Below are 25,040 nucleotides of genomic sequence, written 5' to 3'. Positions count from 1 at the left end.
TTAACTTGTTGTAAAAAAAAAAACTGTACAGAGCTTATATAGGCATGGTTTGTAAATGAAGGTTAAGTTGTCTGGCAACTTTTTTTTCAACTATCAAGACACGGTAGCAACGGTCTCTGATAACACTGTTCGGGGAAAATACAATCTTTATGTATGATCAGTTTTGTTTAATTGATTGAAAAGTGTGTGATGGGTGTTTCTCTCTTCCCTCCCCCCCCTCTTTGCTTATGTTGATACTGTCAACAGACCCCTGAAACTCTTAACAATATTTACATGCTCTTTGCAATGTTAGGACCATTTCATTATTTTAAAACAAACGTGTAGGCTCTCAATACTTGCAATGTGATCACAGTGAATTGCTTGTGAGAAATAGAAGCTAGTGAACAGGATGAAATGTTTCAACTCAGACAATCGACCACTTCAAATCTTTATTTCAATCTACTTTAAAACTAAACTATAATGGAAAGTATTTGGTATATCTATAGTTTTTTTTCTCAATTCTGGATAATTGATTTATTAAAGCTGTGAAGTGTGTCATCTAGTTGTTGACTTTCTCAAAGTACTCCTTTGAACCTTCTGGAGTTGGCTTGATCTGAAAAACAAAAACTTGCATAGTAAGCAAACTGATCATCCAAAAACAATGTACTGTTGGGAGACCAAGACAAAGTCCTTGCTACTCATATTTTGGTGCTTGTATTCATTTTATTTGTCTGAGGCCCTGGCAGGGTAGTGAAGGAGAGTGGCCTCACCGTATGAGAGTTGGGGGTCCAGCTAGCAGGGCATACTTCACCGTGAGTCTCCACAAACTGGAAGGCCCTCACCAGACGCAGGGTCTCATCCACACAGCGGCCCACTGGCAGGTCGTTGACGCTCATATGCTTCACCACACCACTTGGATCAATGATAAACAGTCCCCTAATGGACAAACAGACAACTACTCAATATCATGGTAGAAATACATACAATGCAGTGTTAAATACACTATTGGGAATAGGTTGCCATTTAGAATGCACAGTACCTCAGTGCAATGCCAGGACCCTCCAGAAGTATGCCATAGTCTCTGGACACCTGTTTGTTGAGGTCTGCCAGCAGGGGGATGTGGATGTCACCCAAACCTCCAGCCTGAGAACAAGACACATGACAGCTTTAAACAGTCTTGGCATTCTCAACCAGCTTCATGAGGTAGTCACCTGGAATGCATTTCGATAAACAGGTGTGCCTTGTTAAAAGTGAATTTGTGGAATTTCTTTCCTTAATGTGTTTGAGCCAATCAGTTGTGTTGTGACAAGGTAGAGTGGTATACAGAAGACAGCCCTATTTGGTAAAAGACCAAGTCCATATTATGGCAAGAACAGCTCAAATAAGCAAAGAGAAACGACAGTCCATAATTATTTTAAGACATGAAGGTCAGTCAATACAGAACCTTTCAAGAAAAGGGTTAGGTTTGGCCAGGGTAGGCGGTCATTTTAAAATAATTTGTTCTTAACTGACTTGCTAGTTAAATAAAATGTTTTAAAAAGTGTTTGAATTGCAGCAAAGAAACCACTACGAAAGGATACCAATAATAAGAAGAGATTTGCTTGGGCCAAGAAACACGAGCAATGGACAATTGACTGGTGGAAACCTATCCTTTGGTCTGATGAGTCCAAATGTAAGATTTTTGGTTCCAACCGCCGTGTCTTTGTGAGACGCAGAGTAGGTAAACAGATGATCTCCGCGTGTGTGGTTTCCACTGTGAAGCATAGAGGAGAAAGTGTGATGATGTGGGAGTGCTTTGCTGGTGACACTGACTTATTTAGAATTCAAGGCACACTTAACCAGCATGGGTACCACAGCATTCTGCAGCGATACACCATCCCATCTCTTTTATGCTTAGTGGGAATATCATTTGTTTTTCAACAGTACAATGACTTAACACACCTCCAGGCTGTGTAAGGGCTATTTGACCAAGATGGAATGTGATGGAGTGCTGCATCAGATGACCTGGCCTCCACAATCACCCGACCTAAAACCATTTGAGATGGTTTGGGATGAATTGGACTGCAGAGAAGGAAAACCAGCCAACAAGTGCTCAGTATATGTGGGAACTCCTTCAAGACTGTTGGAAAAGCATTCCAGGTGACTACCTCATGAAGGTGGTTGAGAGTATGTCAAGAATGTTAAAAGCTGTCATCAAGGCAAAGGGTGGCTACTTTGAAGAATCTAAAATCTAACACTTTTGGTTACTACATGATTCCATGTGTGTTATTTCATAGTTCTGATGTCTTCACTATTATTCTACAATGTAGTAAATAGTCAAAATAAAGAAAAAATCTGGAATGAGTACGTGTGTCCAAACTTTAGACTGGTACTGTATATGGAATGATTTCTGTATGTCTATGGAATACTACCCTAGCTACACCCACTGTACCTTGCGAGGGGTGTTTATCCATGCCAGGTGGGTGAAGTGCGAATCCACCGACACGCCCACCACTTCACAGTTGATGTCATGGAACTCGCTGGCCTTGTCACTGAATGAGATGATCTCTGTCGGACAAACAAACGTGCTGTAATGAGAAAGAAAAAAAATGCTTCTGAATAAAATGGCATATCCACAATCTCCTGCTTAAGTATCTGTAGTGCAAAGAACATAGGTCGTTAAATAATTCTAAAGACTAATAAAGTCAAGGATTGGTGTACCGTGCACGACATGCAGCTAAACACAGCAATCCATTCTCGTCTTTCCAAGGGAATAGTGCTACTCACAAGTCGAGAGGGTAGAAGAAAAGGACTAGGTATTTGCCCTTAAAGTCATCTAGGCTCATCTCCTTGAACTCGCCATTGTGGACAGCTGTAGCTTTAAAATGTGGTGCGTGCTGAGTGACAGCTGGAGCCCATCCAGCTGTACCTATTGGGAGAAAGATATTAAATGAATAAAGTGGATTCTATATTTAGGGGAATTACAAAAATGTTATAACATTTACTTTATTGCAGGACTTTAATATAATTGTATAAAATTGTTGAGCAGTTAATGAATGTGTTTTGGAAATGCTATTTAATATGCATAATTGTTGCATCCCCCTCACTTTGATCAACTTCATATCACATTCCCTGTCCATACATACTGGTGGAGAAACAGGTTTTCTGCAGTACAGGACAGGTCAAAATTCTTGAGGCCTTGTTCACTGAATTTCCATGTGGCGAGGCTGATACTTTCAGTCCTCCAGTTGCAACCTTTGCCTAGATGGGGAGGGGTAACGTTAGAGAGGGAGATAGAGAAATTGCACTTCGTGACAACAACTGTCATTATTGGCGCTGATGATCATTAGACAGTTAGTATAATCAATGATTGTATATTTAGAGTTTTTACTTAAAATGTGGCATTAGCGGTAAGTCTTTATTAGGGCAGAGGGATTTGTCCTGAATAAAATTACAGTGACGTTCCGGTCAAGCTCAGTTGCAACTTTTTGCAACTTCGTCCAATTCGCATTGCCATTTATATAGCTACAACGAAATTATAAATTGCTATTAAACCGTTTGTATTTCAATGCAGCCCACTACTACTGTTAACGTTGTAACATAAACATATTTCTGAATGAACTTACAGAGGTCTTTAATAGTCTCCCAATGGTGGCTGCCATTTTGTATATTGACAAGTGCAGAGGCTGAATCGCATTACTGGATACCAAGGCCTCAATTTGCATTCTTCTAGTGTCCGCGCGCCTCTCCTTCTCATTGGATGAGAAAGCCAGAGGGACGCCCTTCGGGACGCCCCTCTGACCTTCTCCTCCAATGTGTTTTGAGAATGAGGAGAGAGGACACTCACTGCAGCAAATCACATGGCTTTGACAAAGAGAATACAGTATAAAGATAGGCTAAAACTGCTTCTCCAATAGAGATCCCTGACCACACTTGTTGGCTAACAAAGCTCATGCGTAGAAACACCTTCGGGTCTCAAGCGAACTGCGCATGTCTGTTTCGCAGGCGTTCCTGGTTGCGATGTTGCGCCTCTGTTGTACAAAAGCCTATAAGGTACAGTAACGGGATTTTTGGAATGAAAAAAAGATAAGATGCACGACTTCTTCTTCCACCCAAAATAAAACAATTTAAAAAACACATAGTGAGAGTAAACCCACTGACGGGAAGTAGGAGAAGATGGAACAAGATGGACATTGGGCACATTTTCTTATCGATTAAACATTTGATCTCAATAAAGTTTTTTGTTCACAAAACTAGAAATCTGTTATGAACAGAGTGGACAAGTTTGGTTGACTTTGCCCTTTGCCAAAGTATTTTAAAATCGTGTTGTTTAGAAGGTGTGCAAAGGCGAATTTAGTTATTGCACGCGCGCACTTCATAGAGCAGGTGTTCCCTAACGGAAATATGCATATGATACTAGAACATGCAAATAGGATCTCGCTTGCTCGTGCTTGGCTCTGCCCACCTCCTTGCTTGTTCTGCCCACTATGACTAATTTGTTCCCTTTGGAAACGACAGGCTGTGGTCTTACCAGGATGTGTACTCAGAGCATGTGCAGACCAACTGACATTTTCAACCTCTCCCTGACCGAGTCTGTAATACCTACATGTTTCAAGCAGACCACCATAGTCCGTGTGCCCAAGAAAGTGAAGGTAACCTGCCTGAATGACTACAGAACAGTAGTACTCACGTCGGTAGCCATGAAGTGTTTTGAAAGGCTGGACATGGCTTACTTCCACACCATTATCCCGGAAAGCCTAAACCCACTCCAATTCGCATACTGCCCCAACAGATCCACAGACGACACCATCTCAATCGTGGGGCCCCTCAGGGGTGCATGCTTAGTTACCTCCTGTACTCCCTGTTCACCCACAACTGTGTGGCCAAGCACAACTCCAACACCATCATTAAGTTTGCTGATGACACAACAGTGGTAGGCCTGATCACTGACAACGTGAGACAGCCTTTATGGACGAGGTCAGAGACCTGGCAGTGTGGTGCCAGGACAACCTCTCCCTCAACGTGAGCAAGATAAAGGAGCTGATTGTGAACTACAGGGAAAGGAGGGCTGTTATTTTTTAATTCATTTTTTACTTTAGTATATTTAGTAAATATTTTTTTAACTCTTTCTTGAACTGCATTGTTGGTTAAAGGCTCATAAGTAAGCTTTTCATAGTAAGGTATACTGTACACATCAATGATGTTGCTCTTGCTGCTGGTGAATCTCTGATCCACCTCTACGCAGAGATCACCATTCTGTATATTTCTGGCCCATCTTTGGACACTGTGTTAACTAACCTCCAGGCGAGCTTCAATGCCATACAACTCTCCTTCCGTGGCCTCCAACTGCTCTTAAATGCAAGTAAAACTAAGTGCATGCTCTTCAACCGATCACTGCCCGCACCTGCCCGCCCGTCCAGCATCACTACTCTGGACGGTTCTGACTTAGAATATGTGGACAACTACAAATACCTAGGTGTCTGGTTAGACTGTAAACTCTCCTTCCAGACTCACATTAAGCATCTCCAATCCAAAATGTAATCTAGAATCGGCTTCCTATTTCACAACAAAGCATACTTCACTCATGCTGCCAAACATACCCTCGTAAAACTGACCATCCTACCGATCCTCGACTTCGGCGATGTCATCTATAAAATAGCCTCCAACACTCTACTCAACAAATTGGATGCAGTTTACCACAGTGCCATCCGTATTGTCACCAAAGCCCCATATATTACCCACCACTGCGACCTGTACGCTCTCGTTGGCTGGCCATCGCTCCATACTCATTGCCAAACCCACTGGCTCCAGGTCATCTACAAGTCTCTGCTAGGTAAAGCCCCGCCTTATCTCAGCTCACTGGTCACCATAGTAGCACCCACCCGTAGCACGCGCTCCAGCAGGTATATCTCACTGGTCACCCCCAAAGCCAATTGCTCCTTTGGCTGCCTTTCCTTCCAGTTCTCTGCTGCCAATGACTGGAACAAACTGCAAAAATCAATGAAGCTGGAGACCCATATCTCCCTCACTAGCTTTAAGCACCAACTGTCAGAGCATCTCACAGATCACCGCACCTGTACATAGCCCATCTGTAAACAGCCCATCTAACTACCTCATCCCCATACTGTTTTATTTATTTATATCTTGCTCCTTTGCACCTCAGTATCTCTACTTGCACATTACTCTTCTACACATCTACCATTCCAGTGTCTAATTGCTATATTGTAATTACTTCGCCACCATGGCCTATTTATTGCCTTACCTTATCTTACCTCATTTGCACTCACTGTATATATATTTTTCTTTTTTCTACTGTATGTTTATTCCATGTGTAACTCTGTGTTGTTGTATGTGTCGAACTGCTGTGCTTTATCTTGGCCAGGTCGCAGTTGTAAATGAGAACTTGTTCTCAACTGGCCTACCTGGTTAAATAAAGGTGAGATAAAATATCAAAATAAAAACACCTGTTGTATTTGGGACACATGTGACAAATACAATTTGATTTGATCCTGGTTTAGTTATGTGAACATATTATACTTTCATCTCGAGTTGTTGTACCTTGGACAATGTTTGACCTTGCAGAGATTGTTAGGCATAGCAGAATTACCTGCTCGCTTTAGAAACGCCCACTCCTTTGCACACGCCCATACTCCGGTCTCCATATAATGGGTCGCAGTTACTAGGGAGGACGTGACCGGTCTGACAGTAGGTGGCAGTGTATGCACCTCTAGGTTGGTTGCGATCCGCAAACACAATTAAAATAAGTGTCTACAGCAGTGCTGTGTTTTAGGGCGTCATACAAATGTTTTGCGCAGGTAGGCTGCCTAATAATAACTTATCTAGCTAGGTAAAATACCTTTGGAATGAATATATATATATATATATATATATATATATATATATATATATATATATATATATATATATATATATATATATATATATATATATATAAAAGTTTGTAACATAACGTAGCAGGCGTAATATAAACTGGTTCGCTATCTGCGGATTTCTTAATTTTGGTCATTGTGCTTGCCAATTTGCGCACTGCCCAGCTCAGGCTGATTCTCGTGAACATGGCAAACGCTCCCTGCCATGTGATCAACTCCGGAAGTAAATTGTACATAGAACTTGACCTAGACACGTACAATTCAAACGGAGTTATTTCTAAATTTCTTTACATAATGAAACAAAATATGTAACCTATACACCAATAATTCACTGTGACTTTGTGGGTAGTCGTTGCTTTTTCAAATGGATATTAACTTACTTTATTGGAAAAACGAGGGCAAGGTGAATATCCCATCCATCAACGTATTAGATGAGCAATTAATAACATACTGTATGTAGTAAGCCACAGAATGCATATTTGGAATGATTGTTGATCTGAAGTGTTTAAATGCATGTCATTTATTTTCCAGACATTCCTCAGTCGACTACGCCTCTGGTTTAATATTCTTGACCCAAGTTCCTTGCTCTGCTCTGATGTGAGTATCCAGGAAATGTGAATTATGAATTATTACATTTTTTGTAAACTCCACATGTGACTCGATTGTGGAGAGAACCGTTAGCTGGATTTGAACTACTCCCCGTTCCATTACACATACGCGTCATTGGACGAAGGCGTCTTCTCCTGCTGTACAGATTTGGGTGCATATAGACCGTATCTTTCATATTAGCGATGTCGTTTTTCTAAAACAAAAGGTTAAATTGATACACACTTTTTTTATAGGGTTATGGTTCACACATGGCCGTATTTCGATGTTACAGGGCTTGTTTACATAATACAGGGAGGACCTGTGCTAATTAGCTATCTGTAGTGCTGAGCAATTAGTGCTTTGAGGTCGTTTCGATTATTAAAAAAATGGTTTTCGGTTTAGATTTTTTTTTAAACATTAAGTGCATTATGTAGGTTGCATGCTATAACAACAGAGTACAACAATTAATAAGACCCATGATGGTAGTGACTGTCCATTACTGCTTATCCATCTATCCACATGACTTTAATACAATATTTCAGTTGTGTATTTTACATTTTGTTTGATTCTTCAAAGTAAATAAGGCATACTTTTATGACGGCTGAATACCAACTATCAATCACTTAGATCATGTATTTTCAGATACCTCGTAAAGCAACGGCTGCTATCTATGTCACCTCGCGATCAAGGCATTCTTCTCTCTTCAGTAGCAGGTGTAAAAAGAAAAGGTGCAATATTTTTATAACCAAAGTTTCGACAGCCAAGCTGCCTTTTTCTTCTTCGATGAGGTTTATCAGCGGTTGGCATCCAATATGTTGCATTACCGCCACCAACTAGACAGGAGTACAACTCCCTTATACTTTGCTTGAAAAAATAAACCAACAAATACTCTACCATCTAACACACACTCTCAAAAACACCACCACACCACTCCACTATTTAAATCTATTTATTCCTACCTCATGCCAACAATCTGAAAGGATGGGATACCACCACTTAACACACCCTGCAACTCTTCTGATGTCAAGTCTCGTACACCCAAATACCTCTCTGCAGCTGCCACCATAACCTCAATTTTCTGCGACTTGCATTCCATCCCTGCAGTACAGTTGATAACCATTGCTATAAATGATAAAAATCCAATCTTACTGAAAAATATATCACTTGTTGGCCTATCCCTCTGTAGTGGTACAGGTGTACTACTCACACCACTCCTCTCAGGATCCCTGCCCATTGACCTATCTTACTCTACTTTCTTCACTGCCTCAGCATATGACAACTTCTGCACTACTCTAACCCTGGAAACTGTATAGGAGATGTTATTATAATTAATTCTATGATTTGATATTTGATAGAGCGGTGGTAGGCAGCAACAGGCTCGTAAGCATTTATTCAAACTGCATTTTCCTCCTTGCCAGCAGCTCTTCGCAATGCTTGAAACACAGCGCTGTTTAAGCCTATCAACTCCCGAGACTAGGCTGGCAATACTATAGTGCCTATAAGAACACCCAGTCGTCAAAGGTATATGAAATACTAATGGTATATAGAGAAATAGTCCTATAATAACTACAACCTACAACTTCTTAACTGGGAATATTGAAGACTCATGTTAAAAGGAACCACCAGCTTTGATATGTTCTGAGCAAGGAACTTAAACGTTAGCTTTTTTACATGGCACATATTGCACTTTACTTCTCCAACACTGTTTTTGCATTATTTAAACCAAATTGAACATGTTTCATTACTTATTTGAGACTAAATTGATTTTATTTATGTTATATATATATATTTTTTTTCTTTCTATTAAGTTAAAATAAGTGTTCATTCAGTTGTTGTAATTGTCATATATACAGTGGGGCAAAAAAGTATTTAGTCAGCCACCAATTGTGCAAGTTCTCCCACTTAAAAGACCAAGACCAAAGAGCTGTCAAAGGACACCAGAAACAAAATTGTAGACCTGCACCAGGCTGGGAAGACTGAATCTGCAATAGGTAAGCAGCTTGGGTTTGAAGAAATCAACTGTGGGAGCAATTATTATTTACTAATAATTGCTCCCACAGGGCTTACCTATTGCAGATTCAGTCTTCCCAGCCTGGTGCAGGTCTACAATTTTGTTTCTGGTGTCCTTTGACAGCTCTTTGGTCTTGGCCATAGTGGAGTTTGGAGTGTGACTGTTTGAGGTTGTGGACAGGTGTATTTTATACTGATAACAAGTTTAAACAGGTGCCATTAATACAGGTAACAAGTGGAGGACAGAGGAGCCTCTTAAAGAAGTTACAGGTCTGTGAGAGCCAGAAATCTTGCTTGTTTGTAGATGACCAAATACTTATTTTCCACCATAATTTGCAAATAAATTCATAAAAAATCCTACAATGTGATTTTCTGGATTTTTTTTCTTCAAATTTTTCTGTCATAGTTGAAGTGTACCTATGATGTAAATTACAGGCCTCTCTCATCTTTTTAAGTTGGAGAACTTGCACAATTGGTGGCTGACTAAATACTTTTTTACCCCACTGTATATAAATAAAAATGGTCAGATTAATCGGTATCAGCTTTTTTGGTCCTCCAATAATCGATATCGCCGTTGAAAAATCATAATCGGTCGACCTCTACCAGAAACCATGGAAAGATGGAATCATTCACACACAACTGAAAGCACAAACCATCGTATTTTAAACATGGCAAGGTGGCTGGAAATATGGCCGAATACAAACAGTGTAGTTATTCCCTCCGTAAGGCAATCAAACCTGCAAACCGTCAGTTCCTTAGACAAAGTGGAGTCGCAATTCAACGGCTCAGGAATGAGATGTATGCGGCATAGTCTACAGACAATCGGACTATAAATGGAAAACCAGCCACTTCGCGGACTCCGATGTCTTGCTTCCGGATAAGCTAAACACATTTTTCGCCAGCTTTGAGGATAACCGTGCCACTGACGCGGCCAGCTATCAAGGCCTGTAGGCTCTCCTCCGTGGCCAACGTGAGTAAGACATTTAAGCGTGTTAACCCTTGCAAGGCTGCCGGCCCAGATGGCATCCCTAGCCACTTCTTCAGAGCATGCGCAGACCAGCTGGCTGGAGTGTTTAAGGACATATTCAATCAATCCCTATCGCAGTCTGCTGTCCTCACATGCTTCAAGAAGTCTACCATTGTTCCTGTACCCAAGAAAGCAAAGGTAACTGAACTGAATGACTATCGCCACGTAGCGCTCACTTCTGTCGTCATGAAGGGCTTTGAGTCTAATCAAGGAACAGATATCACATCTACCTTACCTGACACCCTAGACACACTTTAATTTGCTTACCGCCCAATAGATCCACAGACGATGCAATCGCCATTGTACTGCACACTGTCTTATCCCATCTGGACAAGAGGAATACTTATGTAAGAATGCTGTTCATTGGCTATAGCTCAGCATTACACGCCATAGTACCCTCCAAGTTCATCATTAAGCTCGGGGCCCTGGGTCTGAACCCCGCCCTGTGCAACTGGGTCCTGGACTTTCTGATGTGCCGCCCCCAGGTGGTGAAGGTAGGAAACCTCCACTTCGCTGATCCTCAACATGGGAACCCCACAAGGGTGTGTGCTCAGCCCCCTCCTGTACTCCCTCTTCACCCATGACTGCGTGGCCACGCACTACCTCCAAGTCAATCAAGTTTGCAGACGATGCAACAGTAGTAGGCCTGATTACCAACAATGATGAGACAGCCTACAGGGAGGAGGTGAGGGCCCTGGGAGAGTGGTGCCAGGAATATAACCTCTCACTCAATGTCAACAAAACAAAGGAGCTGATCGTGGACTTCAGGAAACAGCAGAGGGTGCACCCCCCCTATCCATATCGACGGAACCGCAGTGGAGAAGGTGGGAAGCTTCAAGTTCCTCGGTGTACACATCACTGACAAACTGAAATGATCCACCCACACAGACAGCCTGGTGAAGAAGGTGCAACAGCACCTCTTCAACCTCAGGAGGCTGAAAAAATTTGCCTTGGCACCTAAAACCCTCAAACTTTTACAGATGCACAATTGAGAGCATCCTGTCATGCTGTATCACAGCCTGGTATGGCAACTGCACCGCCTGCAACCGCAAGGCTCTCCAGAGGGTGGTGCGGTCTGCCCAACGCATCACTGGGGGCAAACTACCTGTTCTCCAGGACACCTACAGCACCCTATATCACAGGAAGGCCAAAAAGATCAAGGGCAACAACCACCCAAGCCACTGCCTGTTCACTCCGCTATCATCCAGAAGGTGAGATCAGTACAGGTGCATCAAAGCTGGGACCGAGACTGAAAAACAGCTTCTATCTCAAGGCCATCAAACTGTTAAATAGCCATCACTAGCTAGCACCTTAGAGTCAGCTGCCCCATATACATAGACTTGAAATCACTGGCCACTTTAATAGTGGAACACTAGTCGCTTTAATAATGTTTACATATTTTGCATTACTCATCTCATATGTGTGTATATACTGTATTTTAGTCTATGCCGTTCCGACATTGCTCGTCCAAGTATTGTATATATTCCTTTACTTTAGATTTGTGTGTATTGTTGGGAAATTAATAGATATTACTTGTTAGATGTTACTGCACTGTTGGGGCTAGAAACACAAACATTTTGCTACACCCGCAATAACATCTGCTAAATGTGTATGTGACCAATAAGATTTGATTTGAGATGGAGTATTTGGCTGTTTTGGCTTCCAGAGCCAATTCACCTTTAATTAGGGCTAGGCTCCCATCAACGGGGCAGTTGTAAATACTGCAGCGGCGTGTGTCACGATCGCAGATTTTAGAGAAACAACAAATGTTGTTAATATAACTGCACTGTCCAATTTACAGTAACTATTACTGTGAAAAAATGACATGCTATTGTCTGAGGAGAGCTCCTAACAACAAAACACTTTTTTCCCCCCACCGCAATAGGTTTGATAAATGCACCTCTGAAGGTGAAATGTGTACTTAAATCAGAACAAGATTTCAGAATGCATCATCCAAAGGGTCCCAGAGATAACATGAAGTGTTGTTTTGTTAGATAAAATCCTTTATCATATCCTAAAAAGGTCCATATAGCATGCACGATCAATTTTGTATTTCCACTTGTTCAATTTGCAAAGAAAGGAATCTGTGAATCTAAACGTTGTTTCATCCAGTCAAATCACGTTTATTTTATTAGAGATCCTAGAACGTAACCAGACTTCACTGTATTATTAGGGGTGTAGTATATCCTTTATGACACCATATTTGACCGATGACACGGGCGGTCTTCACTTGATTGACTAACTTTGTCAAATAAGCACCAATCGGGGTCAACCAAAGCTAGCAAAATAGCCAATGAGCTGTGAAACCCCGTATCTGTCACAACATTTGGCTGCTAACCTTGTGCGACAGTCTTTTCCTTTTGGTCAAAAATTGCAAGAATATGGAGAGTTATGAAAACTGGGTGTTTTGCAAATGTTGAACTTACAATATGGCTCCTAATACGGGAAAAGCTAAATCAAAGTCCAAGTATACAGATTTTACGATATTCTTGTAGAAAAATTTAATTTAAATGTGTCCTTCACAATTTTCCCAAATGTACCTGGGTGACTTCATACTAAATGTCACGTAGCTCGCTCATACTTCAAGTTATCAGTCTGAAACATACACTGCTGCCATCTTGTGGACACCATCGGAATTACAACCAGAGTGATGGCTAGATTTGGGACCTTTCTGTTGCATTTCAAAGATGGTGGTAGAAAGAAAATACAACAAAAAAAACCCTTTTTTTTCTTTGTATTTTCTTCTACCAGATCTATTGTTATATTCTCCTACATTCAATTCATATTTCTACGAACTTCAGTATTTCCTTTCAAATGCTACCAAGAATATGCATATCCTTCAGGTCCTGAAAATTGAAAAAAAGGGGGCTATCCCTGAGAAGTTTTAAACAGAACATGTAAGGTCCTTGGACTATAAGGATTAACGTTAGGCTCCTTTAGTGCATTATTTGGCTAGACTTGAACTTGCAGGCGTTAAAACATTGACTGTCCCGCAAAGGTCCACTTTGCAAAAAGTCAACCTAACCTTGGCTCCCAATCCCGTGGCTCCGTACGGAGGGTGTGAGATGCAATTGCGTAGCCTCGAGCTCCGAACTGCATAGACGCACACCTCCCAAATTTTGTAACAACGGAGAGGGTTCCGTATAGCTCCGCATTTTCATGACTGGTTGATGGTAGGTGGGAGCAGGAGGTCCTGTATAAATAAACTCCTTTCCTTGGCAACAGGTCTGCTCCAGGAAGCGCAAGAAGCATGAATGCTCTGACTTCTTCGGTGGCCGCATCGTAATCCTTGCTGTACAGCATTTTTTGCTGTGCGGCCTCCGTAGAAGTCAGAGAATTCCTGCTTCTTGCACTTTGCAGAGCTGTTGTAAAGGAAGTGAGTTTGTTTATACAGGACCTAACGTCCCCACCTACCGTCAACCAACCATGTCAATGCAGAGGTATACGGAGCCCTCCACATTGTTACAAAATTTGGGAGGCACACAGCAATGCGGTACAGAGTTTGATTTTGCCTCTGGAGGCTCTGCAATTGTGTTAACCCTCCTTACGGAGCCTCCGGATTGCATTGCCAGAGCAAGCATAAATTGTATTTAAGGCTGTAGAGTAGACCAGTGGTTTTCAACCGGTGTGCTGCGGCACACTGGTGTGCCTTGAGGAACTATCAGGTGTGCTGCGAAACCTTTCCTAATCTTGATATTCTTTTTTAAACACTCACTTACAAACGTGACCAGTGGCATGAATGTCGGTTTTTGACTTGGGCGCACCAGTGGCGCTCAGATAATTCATTGAATGGCACACATGGTTACATCTGCATCTTTGTTTCAAGTCCAGTGCGCAGGAGCTGTTGTTACAGTTGTATCATTTGAGGGGCGCACATCACAAGCAAAATGATTTGTATAATTTTACTTTGCCTGTGAAAACCATTAGCGAAGGTCTGCGGCTTTGCAGTAACGAACCTGGTCTCAGAGCATTTCGTATTATTATGTATATAAATCCAGGACATTATATTTAGTATGGTGTGTTACATTTGGTATGGTTACATAAGACGGATGGTTACTAAAGGCAAAAATGAAAGGGGTATAACGCAAACGTCTAGCATCTCAAAGGTTGCAAGTTCAAATCTCATCACAGAACATTTTAGCTAATTACTAACTTTTCAACTACTTAGCATGTTAGATAACCCTAACCTTAACCCTTTTAGCTAGCCGTTCCCCTAATCTTAACCCTTTAACCTAACTCTTAAACTTAACCCTAACTCTTAACCCCTAGCCTAGCTAACTTTAGCAACCTATCTAGAATTTGTAACATATCATACTTTTTTGCAAATTCATTACATATAAATGAATTATCATTTGTAACGATTCATACATACCACACGGAATGTAACATAAATGGAGTGCCTCAGATTAATTTACAGAATAATACAAAATGCTTTGAGACCAGGTTGCAGTACCACAGTGTCTTACTAACAAACAGAGCATGGCGTTGTCTGTGGTTGCACCTTTACAATGCAGAAAACCGCTCGTTGCTAGACCTTTCCGTTCAAAAGTGAGACCTATTTTACCGAAGTTCAAAGGGGTACACACAAATTAACCATGAGTAAAGGAACTATGAAAATAGTTTAAATAAACTCTATTTAATCTATGAAAAATGTTTGTCACCGAAAATGTATGGATCAGAAAAGTTGTTATCACATCAAGTTGTGCCACAGTTAAAAGAAGGTTGAAAATCACTAGAGTAGACTGTGAACAGTTCACTCACACAGGAGGCCCCACTGAGTCACATTTGGGGCTATGTCACAGATCTCTTTTGCTATGTGTTCTTGCTGCACAGAGAATTTCAAGCACCATGAATTGTAGCTCACAAAGGTGAAAAATGTATATTAAAATGACGTTTTTCTTTTTCTCAGGCTGAAATAGAAAATGCCCACTCACTCATTGGAAGTGTGGAGACAATGGTGCAAGATGAAAAGGTAGGCTAAAATTGCTCACACGGTAAGTTTTTCTATCATCATGGCAAATGTTTTCATTTGACACATTTTAAATCAAGTTCTGTTTCCTCTAGGCTGGAGATGCAGCATGGGTACTTTCTCTTGTAAGTGAGATACTACAACCAGCTAAGTCTACAACCTGTACTAAATCTGGCTTGTACAGAAACAAACGGTCTGATATCATCAGAGCGAATTGAAAAATTATAACATTATACACTACCGTTCAAAGGTTTGGGGTCACATTTGAAATGTCCTTGTTTTTGAAAGAACCTTTTTTTGTCCATTTAAAATAACATCAAATTGATCAGACACACAGTGTAGACATTGTTGTAAATGACTATTGTAGCTGGGAAAAAAATAAATAATAATACTGGAATATCTACATTGGTCGACAGAGGCCCATTATCAGCAACCATCACTCCTGTTCCAATGGCACGTTGTGTTAGCTAATCCAAGTTTATTATTTTAAAAGACTAATTGATCATTAGAAAACACTTTTGCAATTATGTTAGCATAGCTGAAAACTGTTGTTCTGATTAATTTGAGTATCTGGAGCATCAGCATTTGTGGGTTCGATTACAGGCTCAAAGTGGCCAGAAACAAATCATTTTCTTATGAAACTCATCAGTCTATGCTTGTTCTGAGAAATGAAGGCTATTCCATGCGTGAAATCGCCAAGAAACTGAAGATATCGTACAACGCTGTGTACTACTCCCTTCACAGAACAGTGCAAACTGTTTCTAACCAGAATAGAAAGAGTGGGAGGCCCGGTGCTCAACTGGTTCTCTAGTTTGAGAAACAGACGCCTCACAAGTCCTCAACTGGCAGCTTCATTAAATAGTATCCGCAAAACACCCGTCTCAACGTCCACAGTGAAGATCCGATTCCGGGATGCTGGCCTTCTAGGCAGAGTTCCTCTGTCCAGTGTCTGTTCTTTTGCCCATCTTAATCTTTTATTTTTATTGGCCAGTCTGAGATAATGCTTTATCTTTGCAACTCTGCCTAGAAGGCCAGCATTCCAGAGTCGCTTCTTCACTGTTGACGTTGGCAATTTCTCACATGGAATAGCCTTCATTTCTCAGAACAAGAATAGACTGACGAGTTTCTGGCTAATTTGAGCCTGTAATCGAGCTCACAAATGCTGATGCTCCAGATACTCAACTTGTCTAAAGGCCAGTTGTATTGCTTCTTTAATCAGAACAACAGTTTTCAGCAATGCTAACATAATTGTAGAAGGGTTTTCTAATGATCAATTAGCCTTTTAAAATTATAAACTTGGATTAGCTAACACAACATGCCATTGGAACACAGGAGTCTTGGTTGCTGATAATGGGCCTCTGTACGCCTATGTAGATATTCCATTAAAAATCTGCTGTTTCCAGCTACAATAGTCATTTACAACATTAACCATGTTTACACTGTATTTCTGATCAATTTGATGTTATTTTAATGGACAAAAAATGTGCTTTTCTTTCAAACAAGGACATTTCTACGTGACCCCAAACTTTTGAACGGTAGTGTACATTATGGCTTGGTTATGGCATTTATTTTGATATCTTCCAAAGTTTTGATATCTCTGTTCCTGCAGTCTTCTGTTCATGCTGGTACTGGTGCTATACTTCCAGCTGTTTTCCGTCCTCAAGGTACTGTCTAATTAATCAAGTGAAATGTCTGATCGTAGCCTAGTTCTTTTCTCTGTGCTTTGTTACATTAGTCAAGCCAGTCTTAGAAATCCCAGACTAGGGCAACAAACATGGGTAACATTGTGGGAGGCTGTCTAGAGCAGGGTCTCCAGCCCGGTTCCTGGAGAGCTACTCTCTTGTAGGTTTTTTTCTCCAACCCCAGTTGGAACTAACCTGGTTCATCTTATCCACCAGCTAATTATTAGAATCAGCTGTGCTAGATTAGGGTTGGAGTGAACCTACAGGATGGTACTTCTCCAGGAACAGGGTTGGAGAGCCCTGGTCGAGAGACTAGCTTTTTACAGAAAATAAGGGCAACAAAATCATGATATCTTTTAACGGCATTTTTCATTTAATTTATTTTTTAGCATTTTTACCAATATCAGCCCCTTTGGTAAGTGTTTTACATTTTATTTCATGGTGTATCACTTTTTACTCTAAATTGTTAGTACAAAAAATGTTAATCACCCTAAAACTCCCATAGCAATTGCAGCTGGTGTATTTCAATTTCATGGTTATTTCAAATGAATTGATATCTCATATTCACCACACTGTAGTGGTTGATTAACATACTTTTCATTTTCCTTCAGGTTGTTGCCAGCTTTTTGCCACACAGTGGAGTCAAACCGGCTCTATTCTGGCAGGTAAGGGACTTGTAGATGATCACATCAACTGATATAATCATAACCAAGTACCAGTGGAGGCTCCTCAGAGGAGGAAGGGGAGGACCATCCTCTTCACTGAAATAATTTATTGAAACACTGTTTTGCAATGAAAGTCTACAGTTGACTTAACAGCACTCTGGGTATATTGACTTCAAAACAAAACCTAGGAGGCTTATGGTTCTTACCCCCTTTCATAGACTTACACAGTAATTATGACAAGTTCCGGAGGACGTCCTCCAATCTATCAGTGCTCTTGCAGCATGAACTTACATTTTGTCCACAATCAAAGGAACAGAGAATGAATGTAGTACTGAAAGCTACAGCTAGCTGGCACTGTAGTGCATAAAATGTGGTGAGTAGTTGACTCAAGGAGAGAAAGACAATAGTTGAACAGCTGCAAGATTCAAGACTTCTTGCTTGGCATCTAAAATTATTGTACAGAATTCTTGCCACCAACAAAATGTTGAATATTTGGGGCGTACAATCATCGCAGCGCTGCAGATTTTGTTGTGAGGATACAGAATAAATAGACCATTTGTTTTGGTATTGCCCTCAGCCTGTTTCTGGTTTCAGGTTCAGGAATGGTTGATTGATCTAAAATTGACCCTAGAAATAGTACTGTTGGGAAATTTGGAGAGACCAGGCCAGTCTTAGTAAAAGTATTTATACACATACACACACTCTCATTCTCGGATGGTTGAGGGGCAGCTCTTGGGGACTGTGGGGGGTGGTCTTAGAGGGCTGGTGGCCTGGCGGTCGGAAACTTGTGGCGGTGGCTGATGGGTCGCTGGTTCGGGTCCCCGTTTTTTTGACCTTGTGGGAGATCTGTCAACGTGCCCTTGACCAGGATGTTGACCTTGGTTGCTTCTGTGGGTCGCTCTGGATGGGAGTCTGTTAGATGACTGCTGATTCTTTTGAAAAACGTTTCTTAAATGGAAGCAAACGGAGCAAAACGTAATTTGTCTGAATTTGTCTGATAGAAACTGGTTTGCAACTGTTGGACTAATGATTACACCCTAGATCAGCTAGATGCAGGCAAGAGTGTGCAAGGCAGTTTTGAATGTGTCACTGTCTGTCACCTTGATTATTCAAATGTTTCTCTCAACCTGTGCACCTACGTTGTAAACTTTCATTCATAGGCTAGGTTGTTGCAAGCTCATGATAGGTATGAGTAGTAGCCTAAACCTATCAACGTTATGTTGAACTGGGTAAATGGAATATGATTGACAGTCATTCAATATGCTGTAATAGAAAAAGGCCATGCTCATAAAAAAAATAGTCCTCCCTCATCTTAAACGTCACTGACCGCTACTGCCTGGTACTCAATATTGTTCACTAAGAAAAATATTTCTGTAGTTTTTGCTTCAGAGTTACAGCGCTGGATTCAATCATGCAAACAGAAACGCATCTTCTGACAAGGTAAATAGTAAAGAAATTACCTTATTTTTGCCCAATTATGTCATCCCACACTGTGATCTGTTATCTACTTTTTCTTTTTATATTCGTATCATGTCTTTTCTCCATCAGGGCATTAAGACCTCTTTGAAGCAGGGTCTGTTGATTGTCGGATCAGTTGCATATGCAACATGTGCAGGGGTGAGTATCACTAATGGGGAAAAATGTTATGTATTTGGTTAATGACATACTTGTAGATTGGGGCGGCAGGTAGCCTAGTGGCTAGAGCGTTGGGCCAGTAACCGAAAGTTTGCTAGATCGAATACCCGAGTTGACAAGGTGAAAATCTGTCGTTCTTCCCCTGAACAAGGCAGTTAACCCACTGTTCCTAGGCTGTCATTGTAAATAATAATTTGTTCTTAACTGACTTGCCTAGTTACATTTTAAAAAGATGATGGCTGTCAGAGCATGTTTGATCATCAAGATGACACCAGGTTTGACTTTACCTGTGTTTCAGGCAATTCCTCAAATAGTCATACAGCGACTTAGCATGAGCAGCCCAGCTGTCCAGATGTTTTTTAGGTCCGTATTACCAATACCCCTCTCAGGTAAGTGCTAAGGATTTGAAAAACTATTTCTCATTTGAAAAGTGCACTGAAAGTAAGTGATCTGAGTGCACCTTAGCCACGCTCAAGGTCCTAAACGATATCATAACCGCCATCGATACGAGACAATACTGTGCAGCCGTATTCATCGTCCTGGCCAAGCTTTTCAACTCTGTCAATCACCACATTCTTATCGGCAGACTCAACAGCCTTTGTTTCTCAATGGTTTCTCAAATGACTGCCTCGCCTGTTTCACCAACTACTTCTCAGGCAGAGTTCAGTGGGTCAAATCGGAGGGACCTCTGTCAGTCTCTATGGGGGTGCCACAGGATTCAATTTTCGGGCTGACTCTCTTCTCTGTATACATCAATGATGTCGCTCTTGCTGCTGGTGATTCTCTGATCCACCTCTACGCAGACGACACCATTCTGTATACTTTTGGCCCTTCTTTGGATACTGTGTTAACTAACCTCCAGACGAGCTTCAATGAGCTTCCGTGGCCTCCAACTGCTCTTAAATGCAAGTTAAACTAAATGCATGCTCTTCAACCGATCGCTGCCCGCCCCGTCCAGCATCACTACTCTGGACGGTTCTGACTTAGAATTTGTGGACAACTACAAATACCTAGGTGTCTGGTCAGATTGTGAACTCTCCTTCCATACACACGTTAAGAATCTCCAATCCAAAATTCAATCTAGAATCGGCTTCCTATTTCGCAACAAAGCATCCTTCACTCATAAAACTGACTATCCTACCGATCCCTGACTTTGGCGATGTCATTTACAAAAATAGCCTCCAACACTCACAGTGCCAGCCGTTTTGTCACCAAAGCCCCATATACTACCCACCACTGCGACCTATATGCTCTCGTTGGCTGGCCTTCGCTTCATGTTCGTTGCCAAACCCACTGGCTCCGGGTCATCTACAAGTCTTTGCTAGGTAAAGCCCCGCCTTATCTCAGCTCACTGGTCACCATAGCAGCACCTACATGTAGCACGTGCCCCAGCAGGTATATTTCACTGGTCACCCCCAAAGCCTATTCCTCCTTTTGGCTGCCTTTCCTTCCAGTTCTCTGCTGCCAACGACTGGAACGAATTGCAAAAATCACTGAAACTGGAGACACTTTCCCCTGGAGACACTGGAGACTGGAGACACTCTCCCCCACTAGCTTTAAGCACCAGCTGTCAGAGCAGCTCACAGATCACTGCCCCTGTACATAGCTCATCCAACTACCTCATCCCCATTATGTTATTTATTTCTTTGCTCCTATGCACCCCAGTATCTCTACTTGCTTATTCATCTTCTGCACATCTATCACTCTGGTGTTTAATTGCTAAACTGTCATTATTTTGTCACTATGGCCTATTTATTCCCTTACCTCATTTGCACACACTGTATATAGACTTTTCTATTGTTATTGACTGTATGTTTGTTTATTCCATGTGTCACACTGCTTTGCTTTATCTTGCCCAGGTCAGTTGTAAATGAGAACTTGTTCTCAACTGGCCTACCTGGTTAAATAAAGGTGAAATAAAAATAAAAATCTGGGACATCAGGGTACTGTTACAAAGAATTATCACAATCCCAATTTTAGATGAACGTTGTTACCATTTCTATCCGGAATCAGTGCCCCAGTGTAACTCTAATTGTGTCTTATGAACAAAGTCCTTGTTGATAGATTTATTGATCAAAGGGTGTTTGTTTCTGAAGCCCTTATCCACATTTATGGATAGGGTGGTGTTCCTTTTCTCAGTTCTGTGCTTTATCCCATAGCCTCCCTGGCCTATTTCAATGTGGTCATTGTCAGAAGTGAGGAGTCTGAGAATGGAATCCAGGTGTTTGATTCCAATGGGAATTCTGTTGGAATCTCTCAGGCAGCTGGAGCAAAGGTGAGCGGGAAAAAGTTTGAAGTAAAATAAAAAGGCATCAGCAGGCTCTTTTTTTAATATAATGATCGCTGCCATGTTTCCTGGTTAGGCTGTGAGGGAGACTGCTCTCTCCAGGGCTGCTCTGTTAGGCACTACAGCTGCTGTTCCTAATCTTCTTATTTTCCTCTTGCAAAAGTAAGTCACTCGTCTTGTGCTGGGGCTGCATTTCCCACTATGACCTATTCAAGTCTTTGAGTATATAAGGTTAGCTAATCTGTTTTATAAATAGTTGGTGACACAGCTTTGCTAATATTGCCTTTGATATGACTAATACAATATGTGCTTTAATCCAGCAAACATTTAGCTTGAAATCAGAAAAATTATGAAGATTTCTTTACCTAAAGCTATGAACAAATTGACCCCATCTTTTTTCTGTCATTTCAGGGCAAGGTTTCTGCAAAGGAGCCCCCTGCTGGTGGCTCCTATACGTCACATTAGCACTGCGATCGTCCTGGGCCTGATGATCCCAGTGTCCTTCAGTCTCTATCCACAGCTTGGAACGGTAGGACTTAGATACGTTAATACTATATTTACTGTGCGCTTTCCAAAACCCAAACATACTGCAACTCAACATTTTATTCTCTCTGCTTTACAGATCAAAAAGGAAAAGCTGGAAAAAGAATTAGAGACTGCAGCGGTAAGTGGTGAACTATTCTACCACAGGGGCCTCTGAGGCACCAGCAAACAAGCTCTGCAGACTGCAGTGTGGGAGCAGGAGGACCAAATCCGTGTGACTTCACTGACTGGGCAGCATGAGAAGTAACCTTTACGGCCACGGGATGCAGTGTTGCTTCATACACTAGGATGATGAATTCAGTCATAATTAATTAAATTGATAAAGGACAGAGTCCATGTTTCGATTCAGTTGAATTTAATAGCTGCAACTTGTAAGTGGATGTAAATTAACAATGCACTGCAAATTCATTGTAATCATGAGTTTGTAACAATGCCCTTCCTCGTACAGCTGTTCACCTTTCAAGTTTAGTGATTTGGTTTACAAGTTTGATCTTACAAAAGCAAATCATATTACTCCAGTATTTTAGTTAAATTGACATGTACATTTTCATTTTTTAAAAAGTGTGGATTTTGTTGACAGCACAGATACTTAAATGTATTTTTAGAACAAATAGGATATTCCAGAAATTTCAAATAGATTAGTTGAATCTCCTAACACCTAGATGAGGACATGCGTAGTGCATGCAACGTTAGTGTCTCATTGAATCTATTCAGGCACAAAGACGAGCCTTTGAGAACAAGGGTAGAATTGCCCAAGAAGTGAAACAATAAATTACATTGTTTTCAAAATATCAATGTCATATTACAGTAACAAATAGGTATGCAACATCATTTGACATAATGGTCATATACAAAACCAAAGAAATTGCTCCAGTAACTAACAATAGCGGACAGCTTTCCAGGGAGGACACATATCCGTTATGCCTCCACCCTTGGCAATCGGTCTCCTGCTTATCAAACTGAGGACACAAGGTTAGAAAAATGCTATCTGTTCTCCCTCTCATCTGAGCAACACCCAAACATGAGAGATTCCTTATATTGCAGTACCCAAAGATATTAGTTCCATTTTGGCACTTTATTAATTAATAAGAATCGACAACACATTGTTAAGATAAATGATTTTAAAATAACAAACTGCATATATCTCATTTGCCATGCATCTCTTATTTTAATTCTGAAATCTAAGGGGATAAATCGTGGTTCTTGAGACCTCAAATTATTCTGTTAAGTCTTAAAATAAACTATTGGATTCCTGAACTATGTAATGCTAGGGCTACGTGATTTATTAGACCGTTTAAGACACAGCAGTGCTTATATTCCCAGCCATTCTGCACCTGGGGAACAAGACAACCATGTTCTCAATTGTTCATATAACAGTAAGACAAAGTAACTACAAGCAAACACGTACCTCGTCAGTGTTCAATGGATTAGCCCTATTTCACATATTGCCCATAGCACCAATATTTTAGGTATTTGTTATTGTATTATTGTCAAGACAATACTTTACAATAAAGAAAATGTTTCTTTTTTTTTTTTTTCTGTCACAGATAAATGACAAGTAGACTTTTAGTATTGTTAAGTGTCAGGAATGCAATAGTGTGTGATACATAACACCTGAGTGTTTCCCATTCACCTTAACCATTAAAATGCAACTGTGGCATATTTGTGGTTTCAACTTCCACAATATGCATCAATATGTGGACAAAATGTATGAAACTTGGCCACTCAAACTAAGCTGCCATACAACAACTGAATTTGATGAAATTGACATCAAACAGCTATAGCAGGTAGCTACAGCACATTATACTAGTTGTGACGTATAAAAGTACATTTTTGCATTTTGGCTACTGTTGTCCCCACAAACCAAATCAAAACTTTGAATGCAAGTGCACGGTTCTTTCTTACTGCAACATAGTGCATTTGGAAAGTATTCAGACCCCTTGACTTTTTCCATGTTTTATGTTACAGCTTTATTCTAAAAATGTTAAATGTTCCTCAGTCTACACACAATACCCCATAAAGACAAAGCCAAAACATATATATTTTTAAATGTTTGCAAATGTATTGCAAATGTATATGTAATAAAAAGCAGAAATACCTTGTGTAAATAAGTATTCAGACCCTTTGCTATGAGACTCGGCATTGAGCTCAAGTGCAGAGTTCCTCTGTGGAGATGGGAGAACCTTCCAGAAGGACCACCAGCTCTTCAGCACTCCACCAATCAGGCCTTTATGGTAGAGTCGCCAGATGGAAGCCACCTGAGTAAAAGGCACATGACAGCCTACTTGGAGTTTCCCAAAAGGCACCTACAGTCTCTCAGGCCATGAAAAACAAGATTCTCTGGTCTGATGAAACCAAGATTGAACTCTTTCGCCTGAATGCAAAGCGTCGCGTCTGGAGAAAACCTGGTACCATCCCTACGGTGAAGCATGGTGGTGGCAGCATCATGCTGTGGCGATGTTTTTCTGAGGCAGGGATGGTGAGACAAGTCAGGATCAAGGGAAAGATGAACGGAGCAAAGTACAGAGAGATCCTTGATGAATACCTGATCCAGAGCGCGCAGGACCTCAGACTAGGGTGAAAGTTCACCTTTCAACAGGACAATGACCCTAAGCACACAGCCAAGCCAATGCAGAAGTGGCTTCGGGACAAGTCTCTGAATTTCCTGGAGTGGCCCAGTCAGAGCCCGGTCTTGAACATCTCTGGAGAGACCTGAAAATATCTGTGCAGTGACACTCCCCATCCAACCTGACAGAGCTTGAGAGTATCTGCAGAGAAGAATGGGA

The 25,040-nt window shown here is 41.1% G+C and overlaps 2 protein-coding genes across 2 annotated transcripts; one reads left to right on the top strand and one right to left on the bottom strand.

Annotated features, from left to right (window-relative positions):
• Nucleotides 1-410: 410 nt before the first annotated feature.
• LOC110502286 (thioredoxin-dependent peroxide reductase, mitochondrial) lies at nucleotides 411-3,727 on the bottom strand. The gene is made up of 7 exons (XM_021580208.2): nucleotides 3,585-3,727; nucleotides 3,105-3,219; nucleotides 2,746-2,887; nucleotides 2,411-2,546; nucleotides 1,019-1,122; nucleotides 750-915; nucleotides 411-592 (listed from the first exon to the last, which is right to left on the bottom strand). The coding sequence occupies exons 1-7, from the start codon at nucleotides 3,681-3,683 to the stop codon at nucleotides 539-541; spliced, it is 816 nt and encodes a 271-aa protein (XP_021435883.1). The 5' UTR covers nucleotides 3,684-3,727; the 3' UTR covers nucleotides 411-538.
• A 3,320-nt stretch (nucleotides 3,728-7,047) lies between these two features.
• sfxn4 (sideroflexin 4) lies at nucleotides 7,048-23,911 on the top strand. The gene is made up of 14 exons (XM_021580205.2): nucleotides 7,048-7,251; nucleotides 7,380-7,445; nucleotides 15,383-15,445; nucleotides 15,538-15,567; nucleotides 17,052-17,106; nucleotides 17,514-17,539; nucleotides 17,736-17,789; nucleotides 19,167-19,229; nucleotides 19,338-19,406; nucleotides 19,723-19,813; nucleotides 21,584-21,699; nucleotides 21,788-21,873; nucleotides 22,123-22,240; nucleotides 22,334-23,911. The coding sequence occupies exons 1-14, from the start codon at nucleotides 7,213-7,215 to the stop codon at nucleotides 22,409-22,411; spliced, it is 954 nt and encodes a 317-aa protein (XP_021435880.2). The 5' UTR covers nucleotides 7,048-7,212; the 3' UTR covers nucleotides 22,412-23,911.
• The last annotated feature ends 1,129 nt before the right edge of the window (nucleotides 23,912-25,040 follow it).

The sequence above is a fragment of the Oncorhynchus mykiss genome, chromosome 23 (assembly GCF_013265735.2).
Source record: "Oncorhynchus mykiss isolate Arlee chromosome 23, USDA_OmykA_1.1, whole genome shotgun sequence".
NCBI lineage: Eukaryota > Metazoa > Chordata > Actinopteri > Salmoniformes > Salmonidae > Oncorhynchus > Oncorhynchus mykiss.
Note: the sequence above shows the minus strand (reverse complement) of the source record. Positions and strands in the feature narration are given on the sequence as shown.